Here is a 16,290-nt window from a genome sequence, read left to right as displayed (position 1 = left end):
AGCTACGTGTCTATCCAATCACATTCGAAAGAGACCAACAGATACGACAAGACCTGCACAACCTACAACAAAGAGCTACTATCCAAGCCACTAACGCACTCCAACAACTATGTTTACTCCACTCTCTGAAGAAACAAGAGTGCCAATGACTATGTTCCAAAGATAATTGGTGGCATGATTGGTACCCTGTCACCAAACAAATTGATGAACAACTGGCACAAACCGCCTATATGCTTCAAGACGCTATTAACAGAATGAATTCCTTCCAAGTGTAACGTTCGCGGAAGTGGTGGACCCTACTACCTACTAGATAAGATGCCCGTGATCTGTAAGGAGGCATATGCGTGTTATCTAAAGTAAGATGTCGTTAGCTGTAAAGGGGCATCTGTGTGTTGTAAAGTATCTAAAGTAAGATGCCCTTAGTTGTAAAGAGGCATCTGTGTACTGTAAAGTAAAGATGTCCTTAGCTTAAAGAGGCATCTGATGCGTTCTTATCTAGACAATATGTGACGATGGGGCCCATGGTGCACCCGACATCTTTTCTATAAATAAGGATGCTCACCACCCTTGCAAAGCATTCAAGCGTCCTTTGAGGTTTACTTGGGAAGAATTGCAAGAATTAGAGTTTGTAAGATCCTGTTTGAAGTAATATTATCTGTGAGTTATCACCTCCTTATTTATATTACTTCACCTGTTTTATCGTTTTATCCACGCCTATCACCTATTTCAAAAAATCCACCTCTTTTGAGTAAGTAGTTGATAATTGTTATCTAAATTGCTGCTAGAGAAGCCTTGATATATCCTTTATTTTTAGTAATTGAAGTGTTTAAGTGGCATAAAGTTTGTAATTTTTTTCTTCATATTGAAAGGTTTTTCACCTGAATCTTTTATTGATTGTTTGATTACTCGTGCCAATCTACTCAACTTAAAATTAGTTGTTTTGCAGATTCATTTAACTGCACAAAGACAGAGATAACATTTATTTAATTTATTTGAATTAATTTTTTTTTGAACCAAATGAGTTTGCAGAGATTATTGGTTTTCTCCAACAAAATGATCATGGAACTAAATGTGATTTTGGCAAAAAGAATATCAGTGTTTACCATAAGGACTAGGCAAATGAATATGGATACTTTATGACATTTTATATCAAGATAAGATGAGCAGAAAGGGGTCTCATCATCCCCACAGCTCAATGATCCTTGGTTCGTCTTCCCTTTTGCTTTTGACAGTGATCAATGTTGATGAGGCGACTAGTGAAATTTCTTATCAGTCTCTGTATCCATACATATAATCCAATAATTTTATTCGAATAATAAATAGTTACTTCTACTATTTTCGATGAATATAATTATATATAGTGTGCAGCTTGGAACCTGCCCGGCGCCTACCACAACAAGTTGCAGACGGGATCGTTTTAGATAAAAAACATAATTATGATCTATACTTGGTAGGAAACTAAGCACTGCTATTGGAACTAGATCCTTCTTCAACCACATAATCTTTCAGGGAAGGTTGCCTCTCAGTGATTTCCATGGAAGGGTATCGCGAAGATAGCCGGCGCTCCAAATTTGCCTTCTGCTGCAGCCTTCTCCTCGCGATGTATCCTCGAAACCACGGCGTCACATCCTCGTTGATTTTGATCATCAGGAAGAAGATGATTCGGTAGATGACAATCATGCTGAAGAGCACTGACAAATCCCACCACTTGGACCGGTGTATGTCGATCTGGAAGATGTTCTCCAGCACATACTCTCCTGGAATCTTTGGAAGATCCGGTGACTGGTTATCAAAGAGGATACCTTCTAAATCATTCTGATACTGGGCCTGTTGTGGGGAAACAGTTGAATAATATATGGTTATATTTCAATGATCCCATTTTCCACTTAAGTCGTACAGTTTCGTTCTTTACCTGCAGTGACCAGAAATCGAAGCTGATGTATGACATGGGGTAACGCCAGAAGGGTTTTGGGATGTCATTAGGGAGTCGAAAGTAGCCTGACACTAGCATGAAGATCCCCTGTTGCAAGGCATGCAGAAGCGCAAGGTTATGTCTCAATTCATACATAAATATGCATGCATGAATTATATGGGAGACGGCCGGGTACCTGAATTCCAGCTCCTATGATGATTCCCATGAGGAAGTTGGGAACGACACTGGCGATGGCCATCATCAAGCTCTCCACCACAGTCACACTGGCGAAGAGGCACAGAACGAAGAAGACATAGTGAATGAAACCCGGATGAAGGCGGACCATGAAGTAGCAAATGGTTCCAGAGGCCACAGATATCATGATGAGGAAGGGCGCTGCGGACAGTGTGTTGCCGATGACAAATGCCACCACGCCGTAGTGCCCATTTAGCCGCTCTCTTTGGAACACCTACGTGAAACATATAAGAAATGAGATTGGACAAGAAAGAAAAAGGAAGAAACAATAAAATTATTAATTGAATTGGTTTGCTCATAAATAGATAATTTATAGATGAAAAATGATATGCACAAGGAAAAAAACTCAATGAAATCTCAAGGATAGACACATAAAGTGATGGGGCCCACAAAAAGTGAAATGGTGGGCCATGACTTTATGTGTCTATCCTTGAGGTTTTCATTGAGGTTTTTTCCTTGTGCATATCATTGCTCTTTATAGATATATCATAAGACTTTGTCAATTGATAAAGTAATAAAGAAAAGAAATGTTATAAGATAAAGTAATATAGAAAAGAAAGATTATAAGATTATGTCAACTAAAGGAATAATTAATGGGTAATAATTTTATTTTAGCATAATCATATTGAATGATTCTATTTTAATCCCGATAAATTTAACGGAAGATCTTTGACGTTGAATTTACTTACTAGCATGTTGAAACGTTATTTAGATAATGATTTAGTAAAAATGTTAGCAATTTAATCCTCTGCAGAAATATATGAAACTGATAATTGTTGAGTCGTCACACGCTTTCGAACAAAATAAAAATTAATTTTGACATATTTTGTGTGAGCATGAAATATTGGATTTGTTGTAAGATATGTTGCTCTAATATTATCATACCAAAATTTTGGTGTAATATTTGATGCAAGATGAAGTTCAGAGAAAAGTGATTGAAGCCAAATAATTCCAGACGTTATATTTGCTATAGCTTTATATTCTGCCTCAGTGCTTGAATGATATACCGTAGGTTACTTTTTTGAATTCCATGAGATAAGGTTTCATCCAAGAAATATTGCATATCCACTAGTAGAGTGTTTGTCTTCAGTAGAGTTTGCCCAATTTGTATCACTATAGGTAGATAAATCTCGAGATGATTGGTGATATAAAAGAAAACCATGTAGAATAATACCTTTGAGATAGCGAAGTACTACCCCAGGGCGTAGCGCAGACGGTGGGTGCATAACATCTCTGGCTTAATGGTTAGGGGTCGATTATCAGGAACTAACGACCTAGGGTTTACCCCACCATGCGCCTTTGGCCTGTATACCTGCATGTACCTCCCTCCATATCCATGAGGTCGGCATTAGGGGGGTTGCTAAGGTAGCGGATCTATCTTTTTGAGATAGCAAAGTATTTTTTTTCACACATTCCCAATTTTGTTTAGTTGGAGTATGCATGAATTGACAAGCACGATTTACTGTAAAGGTAATATCAGGGCGTGTGATAGTGACATATTGTAAGGCTCCAATAATTCTTCGATAAACCTAGGGATCAGACATTACAGGAGAGGATGAAGTTGTAAAGAAGTTGTTTATGACAATTGGTATAGAGACTGGTCGTGCTCCATCCATTTTAGCTCTTTAAAGAAGTCTAATAATATATTTGCTTTAAGAGAGGAGATAACCTTAATCATGAGGAATAAGTTCAATATCAAGAAAAAAAATTAGCATTACCCAAATCTTGAATAGGAAATTCTTGATTGAGAAGACTTAATAGAGTTGTGATTCCCTTTTGATTTTTGTCGATCATTAAAATATCATCCACATAAATAAATAAAAAAATTATGAAACCATCATTATATTTGTAGAATAAAGAGGAATCAGTCTTTGAACCAACAAATCCTTGAACTTATAACCAATTAGATAATCAATAAAACTATACATGAGGAGCTTGTTGATGACCATATAAGGATTTCTTGAGTTGACAAATATGAGATGAAAATTGAGGATGAATGAACCTCGGTGGTTGCTTCATAAATACAGTTTCCTCAAGATGATCATGAAGGAATGTATTAGAAACGTTTAATTGTTGTACAAGCTAATTAGAACTGACGGCTATTGATAACAATAATTTGACAAATATAATTTTGATAACTGGGCTAAATGTGCCATTGAAATCAATATCTGGTTGTTGACTAAATTTTTTGGCTACAAATCAAGCTTTGTGCCTTTCAAAAGAACCATCAACTCGATGCTTAAGACAAAATATCCATTTGGACCCCACAACATTCATGGAGAGAGTGTACGGAACTAAGCTCCATGTTTCATTGTGAAAAAGTGCATCAAATTATGTAGTCATTGCACTACACCAATTCAGATTCTTGTTCGCTTGTAAAAAATAAGTTGGTTCAATAGATTTTGAGGAGACCATTAGATCTCGTGGGAGTGGATATTGAGTTTCCATTGGTGGGCATCGTGCATATATGTCATTTAAGGAATGCATGTGACAAGGAGTATTATCATCTGAATCAGTTGTTGATGGTGACGAGGAAATGGGCTGACATGGTGATTTTGTTGATGGACTTATATTATCTGAGGATCCAGAGCTAGGAAGTATATTATCTTCAACCGATGAGACTTCTAAGATTAGAGTAGCAACTTAAGGTAATTTCGAAGGTATAGGAGAGTTATCAGAGAGCTCTGGAACAGGACCTAGGGTGCTAGCACTTTCGACAATATTAGGTGCCATCAAGAAGGTGTCACCTGTATTTGGAGGAGAGATTGAAGAGACTCCTGAAAAAGGTAATAGAGACTCATCAAAAGTAACATGTTGTGAAGTATATATCCATCCAATTGGTATATATATGCAAGCAACGATACACATGATGCATATTACTATAACCATAGAAAACACGTAGTAATGAACGAGAGTCAAGTTTGTGTTTAGAGTAGGGGTGTAACCATAGATAACATACACAACCAAAGATTCGAAGAAAGGTGTAGTCAGGGGTCTAATTATAAAGTTTTTACAAAGAACACTTATGATTGAGTAATGGGATAGGAAGTTGATTTATGAGATATACTATAATACAAACCTCTCAACAAAGCCATTTTGCTCTGGAGTGTGAAGGCAAGAAACTCAATGAATAATTCTACAAGAGACAAGAAGATGATGAAGAGATTAATATTCACCTCCCCAATCAGAACGAAGAGAGAGTATTTTGCAATTAAAATATAGTTCAACTTGTTTTTGAATGACAAAATATGTCTAATAAATCAGATTTCCTTTTCATAGGATAAAGCCAAGTAAATTTACTAAAATGATTAATGAAGGTAACATAATATAGGAAACCTCGGTTAAAAAAGATAGGTGCAGAGCCTCAAACATCTGATTGAATTATTTCAAGTAGAAAATTAGAAATGTGATCAGATGAAGAGAAACAAAACTTATGACTTTTAGATTCCATACAGGCTCTACATGAATGAGATGGAGAGGAGGTAAAGGAGGTAAATAAACCATACCTATTGATGATTAACTAACCAATTTGAAGAGAAGAATGACCAAGGCGAGCATGCCAAGCTGGTTTATTTGTGCATTCACCAATAAAAGCTTAAATTGAAGAGGTTTGAAGATAATAACGACCATTTTTTATTTTCCCATAAAACATGATAGTACTTGTTCTTCTATTATAAGATAATGATTATGATGGAATTCAAAAAAGATATTGTTATCAAGACAAAATTGATATGTAGAGAGTAAATTTTAATTTTAGTAATAAATGGAACATGAAAGATGTTGTGCATATGAAAAGTATGATTAGATAAATTAATATATGTATTTCCAAGATTAGCAATTTACAAACCTGAGTCATTGTCTACTTGTACCATATATGAACCATAGTATGACTTTACTTTTGTGAGGATATTATAATTTGATGAAACATGATGAGTTACTTCAGTGTCAATATATCATTCAGTAGATGAAAACTCCAATGATTTACCAAGAATAGGCATAGATGAGAGTGCTTTAGGATATACTTGTAAGACAGTTGATTGACTTAAAGCTGTAGGACCACTGATGAAGTTTGTATCAAATTGTCTAGGACATTGAATACCAATATACCCGACTTTGAGACAAATTTGACATCTTTTTTGAGTATCCGACATTAAAGAGAAGAAAGAAGGAAGAAAGAGAGAAAAAAAGGAAGAACCATGGCAGAGACAAAAAGAACAAATGACTATGGGGAAAGAAAGAAAAAGGAGAGAAAATGTTTTTTCGAGATATAGAAGGGGTCGTTGTGCAGAGGATATGGTGAGGAAAAGTCAGAGGAAAAGGTTGACATGAGAAAAAAAAATCACAAAGAGCCGATGGCCTTGGCTAGCTTCGATGGGCTTTGGTGATGGCCTTGACTAACTTCGACGGTTGCAATTGAGGGTTTTGGTGTTGGCTGAGAAGGAGAGTGAGAGGCTACTACTCGTGTTTCGTGTTGCCGAAAGGGGGATAGGAAGAAAGGTAACAAATGGCCAAGGCATGCCACCAAGGGCGACGACCTAGGGCCTCTGACTTTTGGAGGCCCCTAAATTTGACATACATATGTATTATATATTATATATAATTGGATTTTTTTAATTCAAAACCCCAAAAAATATATTTTATTGGATTGTTTTAATAAAGGCTTAAAAATATATATTGTTGGATTGTTTTAATAAAGGCCCCAAAAAATATATTTATTACTAAAATTTAAAAATCTAAAAAGGAAAAAAAAGGAAGGTCAACCGTTCTTTTTTCCAAAACTTTATTTCTTATACAACTCTTTTTTTATTAATTTGTTTACAGAAGTAAGAAGACTCCGAAGAGTGAAATCTGAATCCTGAACATCAATTTTCTTTCTTCTTTTCCTTTGAATCTCTTCTAATTAAATCTATTCTCCAATTAAAATTTTAGTTTGATCATTCATCAATATATAAATGGCTTGGCAATTTTATTTATTGAAAATAAGGTGTTAAAAAAAAATAATTTTGAAGACCTTATTGATGATTTTACATTTTAAAATGCTAGAAGATCTAGATGTTTTCAATGATTATTTGATCTCTTTTTTTTTTTTTTGTATTTGTAAGTATTGTATTTTTTGGAGAAGATCGGAAAATATATTTTGTATAGTGTTGTATTTTTTGAAAAATCTTGAAAAATATATTTTATATGAAGTTTATCATATTTTAAATGAAATATATTGATTTTCAAGTTTTTCTATTAAACTCTATGTAAATTGTATATTAGTAAAAAAAGTTCCAAGCTCATTTTTCTTTTTTTACCAAGGGCCCTTAAAAGTCAGGGCCAACCCTGCAAAAGGATGCTGCTATTCAATAGAGAAAAAGAAAAACAAAAACAGAGGAAGAAAAGTAACGGGACAAAAAGAAAGAAAGATGGAAGGAAGAATGATTTAGGAGAAAATGTTGGAAAAGAAAATAAAGAAATGAAAAAAAAAGGAAAGGAAAATTTGTTTGTGGAAAAATGTAAAGAAAATTGGGAGGGAGAATAATTTTTTTTAAAAAAGAAGAAATTCTGTGCGTGAGAGGGACTTCTTGGCGGCGATGACAGCGATGTTGGAGGCGAAGGCAATTGCAGGCGGCGACTTCATTGGCATATTAGAGCAGAGATTCCAATAGCAAGAAGTTTAAGAAGGCTACCTGTTTAGAATGAACAACATCGCACGAGGAAGAAGAAAGGAGAGCAAAGGCTCTGATACCATATAAGAAACGAGATTGGATGAGAAAGAAAAGGATGAAACAATAAAATTATTGATTGCATTGGTTTGTCCATAAATAGACAATTTATAGATACATGATAAGAATATGTCAATTGACAATTAAAGTAATAAAAAAAGGAATTGATGCGGTGGTAAAAGGAACTTACCAAGGACAAGTCAAAGGTGGGAAAGGTAGCTGACATGGAGGTCGAAATCAAGGCAATCAAAAGCATAGAATCACCATGTCACTAAAGTTAGCCGAGCAGGTGGCAACGGGCCGATCAGGCCTGAAGGGTCCAATCGAGCATGGCTACCCGCTCAGTGAAAGGAGGACTTGGTATCATGGTGTCGTCTAGAGGCTTGTCTGACCAGATCGCTCGTCCGACCGGGCGATAGGCAACAACCCAATAGCCGGATGACTAAAGAGAGGAAAACATATGTTCGCAATTGTGATGACCTATAAGGGCTAGTCTGACTAGACTGCCTGTCCAGGCATACGAGGAACAACCTATCGAGTCAAGCGATCGTAGAGAAGAACAACCTAGAGCGACCCAGCGGGGAATCCCGGCCGAGTGGCTCCCCGCTTGGCCAAACAGTGGGGCCCTTGCTTAGCTCATTGTATCCTTCTGGGAGTTGGTGCCGTTGACAATAGGGTATGGTCAACAGGCAAATCGTACGACGAAAGCATCCACTGTCATGTCAGAGATTTGCACACCCTGTTAAGGAATGGTGTCAAAGAGACTTTTTTAACCTGCCTTTTCATAGGAAAGATGGGAAAACGTGCATGCACCTTGGGAAGTGTGCACATACACAATAGGGTTACTATATAAAGAGGGTTCCAAACACTGAAGGAGGTATGCATTATTCTGCGATCACGCTCTTGTTGTTACAGTTTGTACTATTCTTTTACTGTTCTGGTGACTGACTTGAGCGTTAGAGGGTCAACGTCGGGACCCCTTCCCTGGCCTGACACTAACGTTCTTGGTTTTTTAGGGAAGAGCAGAATCTTCACATGTTTAACCCAGAGACACATCCCGAGCCAGCTGTCTTCACTGTTTTCAGACAGGACCATATTGGTGTCGTCTGTGCAAGGTAGTAATCCTCTTCCGCTTGTACAACATCCTGCTTGTCCCCAGTATATTTCATTAATTTTACTATCTCAAGCTATCTGAGGCGGGTACTTTTCTTTTACAAGCCTGATCGGGCTCTATATTTTTTGATAAAATGTCTTCTTCCAACAAACATTGGAAGGATCATTACTTTTTTATTCACCTTTTCGAGCGACCATCATTCTCGACCGGCTGACAAATGAAGCTCATGAAGCCTCCCTCCTTACGCAAGTATCATTGGGAGCCAACCTATCTCGAGGCGGCCGCTCACCTGACCGGTCAGAAGTACCACATATACAAGTTGTTGCACGAAGGCGTTCTGTATATTTTTGGACTAAGTCCCCTTCGCTCACGGCTGCCTGGCTCATTAGGTCAACTTTTTCTTCTTATATCACCTTAGACTCTAACTTATTTCACTTTTATTTTTGCAACCGAACTCATGTTGAAGTCCTTGCTAAGCGGCAAGAGCAAGCTCTCTGATGCCGGGATCAATGCTTGTAGTGCGGTCGAACTGGAAGGTCGCAGTCTCTTGCCGGTCGGCAATTTGGTCGACCAGACTGATGATACGAGCCGGGTGGCCGGAAGCAGCGCTACCGTCACCACTGGGGAGCTTCCTTCTGAGCGGTCCACGATGGTCCCAGTGGCTATCCCATCTGAGTCGGTGCCGACCGAGTCAACAGCCTCTAGCGAGCCACTACTTCAGCGCCAGCGGAGAAAGAGACTCCGCTCAGAGGGTACCTCCCGCTCTGGAACCTCAACGCCGACGCTTATGGAAGTGCCTACCTCCTGACCCAATCCGAGTGAGGTGAGAGTTCGTCTTCTGCCGTACCCGAGAGGATGGTTGCTTTGCCAACGCCGCTTTCGTCCGACCGGACTCCATCAGTACTCAAGTTGCCGACCAGCCAGATTCTAGCGCAACTAATTTCCTTCCTCCCATCTCTGGCCAATCTAGCGGCCTCACTTTGTACCATCCGCTCCTCGAAGTCCCAATCTAAAGGCTAGGCAACTTCGGAGCCCACCGATCTGATCGGCAGTAGGCATGTATCGGCTCTAATCCACCTGTCGATTGATGCATGGCGTTCTCCAAATGACGATACGCCCCAAGCGCCCGAACACATGATTCACATCCAAGGTTCTTTGGCTAAGACATGGGCGGATGCCAAGGATAGAGATATTATAAGACTCTGTTAACTAAAGAAATAATTAATGGATCATAATTTTATTTTGACATAATTATATTGAATATTGAATGATTCCCTTTTAAAACAAACATCTTGATTTCTCTTCTCGTTAATTTCATTTAATTAGAACCCGAATATTTGAGATCAAATTCAGATCACGAACCTTCATATCTTCCACAAAGGACGGAAATCCTCCTATTGACATGAATGTTACAAACCCAAAGACAAAAGAAGCACATGCACCCCTTGCCTGCAACACAATCGAACAAATTTCACGGTGGTCTTGATGAAGATCCTACAGAAGTAAATTACGGTGGGAATCATATATATAATACCAGAATGGCAGTGTATCCAGTTCCGACGTTGAAGTAAATAGTTCCGATGCAGATGGTGACCAGAATGTAGATTAGGAGCCTCAACCAGTAATAACCGAAATCTCTCGACATGTTGAGAAATGAGCGCTTTGTCAAAACCAGTGATTGCATCAGGAAGCTAGCCTGGCTGCCTCCTGAATCCAACACTGTGCCCTTCTGCAACGTATATCTTTCTCTCTGTTAAATGCTGTGATGGAAATTTGACAAGGTAATAAAAGAAATTAAAGGAAGATGAAATCTTTAGAATTGGACGTACAATTCGAGCGATCTCATTCACTTGTTGCCTGGCTGCATAATAATACTGTGAACGACCGTAGAACTCGATTAACCTTCTCGTTGCTTCAGTAGTAGTAGTTTTCTCCAAGGGATCGTCACTCCTCTGAAACTGAATTAGATAGCACGCTAGATTTGCTTAGTTTACCTAGTTGTAAATATGAGATTCACCAGAATAGACTAGTAACTCCTCTTCTTAATTACCCGTAGTTTCATTGACCCTTTGAGGGTAGCTTTCACCTTGTCAAAATCTGAGTTTATGCACCTCAGAAAGTGATCCGAGGGATTTCGCAGAGAAGGACAAGGGAACCCAGCTTGAGCAAAAAACTGTCGATGCAGGAGGCTATTCAGAGAATCATTCTTGGTACTGATACAATGAATGACTGGAAAGATTCGAGTATTTACTCTAATATGTAGCTCACCTCGTATGCTTCATAAGGTTTACCAAAATAAACAGTTTTGCCCCCAGAGAGCAGATACAGAGAATCAAAGAGTTCAAACACCTCACTGCTGGGTTGATGAATCGAAGCGATCACAGTCCGGCCATCCCTCGACAGACCTCGCAGTGTTTCTGTCACAAAGAATGCTGAAGCACTGCATCCACAAGTGTTTACTTCATTTAACGAATAGATCGAGTTCATCTTTGAGCTTCACTGACTTTTGTGGTTACCTGTCGATGAGCAATCGGGGTCTCATCGAGGAAGAGCAATCGGGGTCTCATGAGTATCTCAAGAGCAATGCTGACTCTTCTCTTCTCGCCGCCACTTATTCCACGCAAATGCCAGTTTCCGACCACTGTGTCGGCGCAATCTTGGAGGCCCATCTCTATGATGGTACTGTCTACCAGTGCCCGCTTCTCCTGCCGTGGCAAATTGTCCGGCAGCCGGAGGCGAGCAGAGTACCATATGGTTTCCCTCACCGTCAATGTTCCAATTAAAGTATCATCTTGGGTCACATACGCCTGATATGTTAGTTTTAATCAATCTACTGAATTAACCATATATAAGACAATAGAACAATCAAACTCGATCGACATATAAGAACTCTAGTTGTCTAATTACAAATCTCCTTTTATTTGTTTATTTAATTTTGGTGTCAGTCTTATTACAAATCTTCTTTACACCCTACCAAGTTCATAGTGACAAAAGGGAGTAGCTCAAATCTAGCCAAATAATTGCAAAATGAAGCAAAACATTGTTTCGGCCTCACTGAAAAACAAAATCAGATCAAAATATTGTACTATGGATCTATAATTAAGAGGATCAACATCCACTGGCACCTTTTTTTGTTTTTGTTTTTTTTTTTTGAAAAACGAAACGTAATCGTAACACTTGTGAATTGGGGGATTTATGGTTGAGAATAAGACTTGTCAAACTGAGTCAAAAACAACTTCATTACATGCATGCATATATATAAAAACAAATATTATTCGACCAAAACAGCGTGCAATAGAGCTCACAGCGGTTCCAAAGGAGAGCTTGGCCTTGCGGCCATTGAGCAGGATGGCACCGGCGAGGAAAGCGTTGGCGGCGAGTCGGCCAGCGAGCGCATCGAGCATGGTGGACTTACCGGAGCCAGAGGGGCCCATGAGCGCTGTTAGCGTGCCGGGCTCGGCGTAGCCCGTCAGGCCTTCCAGCACCCTGTGCGTCTCCCCTCCCTTGAGCATCACCATCACCGTCAAGTCCTTCCACGTCAACCGCGCGGATACGTCGCCGATGAACTCAGTGTCGGCCTTATCCCGCCACAGCGTCTCGCTGAGCGGGCTCATCCCGCCCACCACCATCCCGTTCCCTCGCGGCCGATTAGCCTCGATATCTGCCATTACCGTGCGCCTCATCTCCTCGGCTGCTGCTGCTGCTGCTGATCCTCCTCTCATGATGTCGTTTCAGCAATTTGCTACGACGTGGAGAACGAGGCAACTGAGCCGTGAAAGTGAGGAATTAATACGTAGTTAGGAAAAAGGGATGTGGGAGCGTGTGAGGTGCATGGTTTGACTGAGATGAGCCTTCCTCCTCTCAACCCAACTGTGAATTCTTCAATGCATGCCCAATCCCGCGGTACGTGGTGCATAGTTTGACCGAGATGGGGTCCTCCTCTCAATTCACAACTGTGAAACATGGGATTGGCACGGCATCCACTTCCGAGCAGGGACCCATATCCACTTCAATATCTGCTTTATGTTGTCGGTCAAAATCATTTTAATATCATCAAATGCACGAGACTGAATTAGTAGATAATTCACCAGATGGGATTAATAAAATTGGTTCACCTGGCTTAGCTTTCCAAACTAATAATTATTAAAGTGTATAAGTTGCATTTTAGATTTATTAATTAGATAAATATTTTTTTAAACAAAAATACCCCCTCTCTCTATATATATAACCGACCAGTGTATGTAGAAGGACCACTAAATTTCATTTGGTGCTGGTGTTTTATTTTTTACGGACCAAAGGATGATTACTTTACATGTATTGATAGAGATTGATAGTTCTCACATATTTTACAGGTGAGACCATTAATCTCTATTAATATATACAAAGAGGAGGTCGGATCCTCTGGTCCTGATCTACTCCTGGACTGGGATAAAGAGATTGGTGGGAGATAATGACCCCCACCTATTAACAGGTGGAGACCCATTGCCCCCCACTAATGTAAAGACTGGATCATAAATTGATCCAGTCTTTACGGACTAGAGGATCCCTCTTAAATGGACTAAAGGATCTCCTATGATTTGGAAGGTAACCCATCTTGGGGCACAATCTCGAGGGTATCTAACTGTATTGAGCAAATGGTTTATTTCTGTTGCAATTTGTTTCATCGATTGTGTTTCTTGTCCTCTCGATTGATGTATCTCGTGGTCGAATGAACTGCATGCTCCAATTCGTTCAATCATCAAACAGCTGTATTAAACTTGCCCTACTCGGAGCCTTTATGGTGTAATTAAGCATGGGTCGTTTGATATATATATATATATATATATATATATATATATAAATGGGTTCATAAATTACTTATAATAGATAAAAAAAAAATATTTTTTTTATATATTTGATTGATAGAAATGTTATATGAAATAAATACTAGATAAAATAACTATTTCCATAAACCGACCAGACTGTTAGAATGATAAATAATTGTTCACTGCTATAAGTTGAATCTAACAAAGAAGCTTTATATTTGTTTGAAAAAAAATCGACACAGATTTTAATATAGTCTATAACATAATAAGCGAGCGAGATCTAAAGCTAGCATCATTTATTTTTATTTTGAAAAAAAAACGTGGATCGCTCCCTCCTCACAAATTCAGCAAGTTGCTTAATTACTTAAATCCGTATTCAAAAGTGACTCCATGGATCGCCACATTCAATTCCTAGATATTATTTTATTTTTATGTGAAATTAATAATTCTGCAACTACTTTTAATTAATATATTGTTTATGATTGGATACAACTATTATTTATTTGGGTATTTAATTTCGCAGTGCTGGTGATTAATGGGGGATGTGATGTGTTTCTATAATTCGCTCTCTTATTTCATGCATTTAATGTGCACTGGTGCAGGTTGTTGATGGAAATAAATGGTATTGAAGCCCAACCATCACATCTCTCTCCATGCCTCAAGGATAACAATAGTTCTATTAGTAGTTGACTAGTCGGAATGGGAATATGCATGATACATAAAGTTAATTTTGCAAGTACAATTTTGTAGGGCATTTAGTGTGCACGCTAAATTTTATTCTGATCAAGTTTTTTTTTTTTTTTTTAGTTTCATGCATAAATGTATTAAGTCATTTATAATTAAGGTAATACTAAATGGTCAAAATCTGATCAATTAGAATTCATACATATATGTATGTACAAGAGTATTTTAATAATATCATATGTATATATTAATTATATGTAGAATTCTAACTGACCAGATTCTGACCAACAAAATTTACTCTTATAATTATAATAAAACTATAATAAAATGGATTAACCGAGCAAAACATCAATAAAGTTTGGTCGGAACCAATAAATTTAGGAAAACAACGTCGAGCCGGCCGGGAGGGGTTTCCCGACTAGTGGTGTAGATCTCCGACGAACCTGCAAAGAAGCCGAGCCGGGAGGGGTTTCCCGACGACGACCCTCCGACGCTCAAGTCAGGCAACGAAGAAGCAGAGTAACGTTATTGTGGCTACAGTGATCAAGATTACATACCTTCGTCGAAGTCTGGGGGTCCTTATATAGGACCCCGGGGAGGCGCGGGCACGCTTCTCGATGTGTGCACGATTCCCCAAACATACCTCAGTAGGGTTGTGTCAGAAAAGCATGTCTGACGTCATTCCGCAATCGTCCGAGCATATCCCGGATGTGACGGTGCTTCCACCGTACGATACTCTGTCCGCTCTGGCCGCCGACCATGCTGGTTGTCGGCGGCAGGTGTCTCGAGGATGAAGCTACCAGCTGTCCTTTTTGTCTTCTAGTGTTTCCACCTGCTTCCGGGCCGAGCGGACACCCCGCTCGGCGCTCTTGGTTTACGGGAATGTGACTACCTTGGCCCGGGCAGTGAAGCCCTGCTTCTGTGCTCGGATGGAATTGAGCTTTATTGTCATGTGGCTCGGCCGAGCGTTCCGCTCGGGCCATAGACTCTACTTGAGCGTCAGAAACCCGACCCCTGGTCGGGCTGTCTTTCGTTCGGTCCGGGAGACCCTTGGTCGGATGTCTGCTCGGCATGACCTCTATCCGTTCGGCACGACCTTGGGGTTGACTTCCTTGACCGTTGACCTTCACGTGTCGTTGACCTCCCGCCAATGAGGGTCCCCCGTCCTTACCACCGGATCAGATGCCTCCCCCTCAAGTCTAGTTGAAGGAGGCGCTAAGTCTGACTGACTGGACTATGAGTTTGATCGAGCGACATCCACTCTGCCACTCCTGAAAGTGTACCTCCGCTCGGCTATAGGGAGGTCCATTCGGCCGACCGGCGAGTTGATGGCTATGCATCGGTAGTTTTGATTTCTATTCGCCACTTGTCGCGCTACCGCTTTTAAGGACAGTCGGAGTCGTCGGGTCTCCTCGGAATTCACGCCAATCCTCATTAAGTTGTCCACGCGCGAGTAATGATGTTCATTAAATGTTGCCCCATCACTGATCGCCACCTGGCAAGTCCGCTGTCATCGTACAACGAGGGCGTCATCTTCGATGGGACAGACGTCGGTTCAAATCCGACGGTCCGATGCCGACGTTCCTTTCGATGACCTGGATCGAACGGTTGCTATGGACTAAGCCCCGGGTTTATGAAGCGCCGACGTTGATCTTCCTTCCATCGTTCTTGCCTTCGTGCTTTTGGTGATTCCTCTCGTGTCCAGTTTCCCGACGTTCGCTTGCCTCGATGCCCCGACGAACTTTCGACCTCCCTCTTCTTCACGCTTCGCCTCCCAGTAAGCCTTCTCCTATCTTTACCTTTTTCTGTGTT

The 16,290-nt window shown here is 39.9% G+C and overlaps 1 protein-coding gene across 1 annotated transcript; it reads right to left on the bottom strand.

The window, feature by feature from the left end:
• Nucleotides 1–1,245: 1,245 nt before the first annotated feature.
• Nucleotides 1,246–12,833, bottom strand: LOC122052360 (ABC transporter G family member 11-like). Its single transcript, XM_042613842.1, has 10 exons — nt 12,295–12,833; nt 11,521–11,796; nt 11,258–11,443; nt 11,040–11,162; nt 10,819–10,947; nt 10,524–10,718; nt 10,352–10,438; nt 2,109–2,381; nt 1,913–2,020; nt 1,246–1,827 (listed from the first exon to the last, which is right to left on the bottom strand). Exons 1-10 carry the CDS (start codon nt 12,709–12,711, stop codon nt 1,459–1,461), a joined length of 2,163 nt encoding a protein of 720 aa, XP_042469776.1. The 5' UTR covers nt 12,712–12,833; the 3' UTR covers nt 1,246–1,458.
• Nucleotides 12,834–16,290: the final 3,457 nt, after the last annotated feature.

The sequence above is a fragment of the Zingiber officinale genome, chromosome 3A, assembly GCF_018446385.1.
Source record: "Zingiber officinale cultivar Zhangliang chromosome 3A, Zo_v1.1, whole genome shotgun sequence".
In the NCBI taxonomy this organism is placed as follows: domain Eukaryota; kingdom Viridiplantae; phylum Streptophyta; class Magnoliopsida; order Zingiberales; family Zingiberaceae; genus Zingiber; species Zingiber officinale.
Note: the sequence above shows the minus strand (reverse complement) of the source record. Positions and strands in the feature narration are given on the sequence as shown.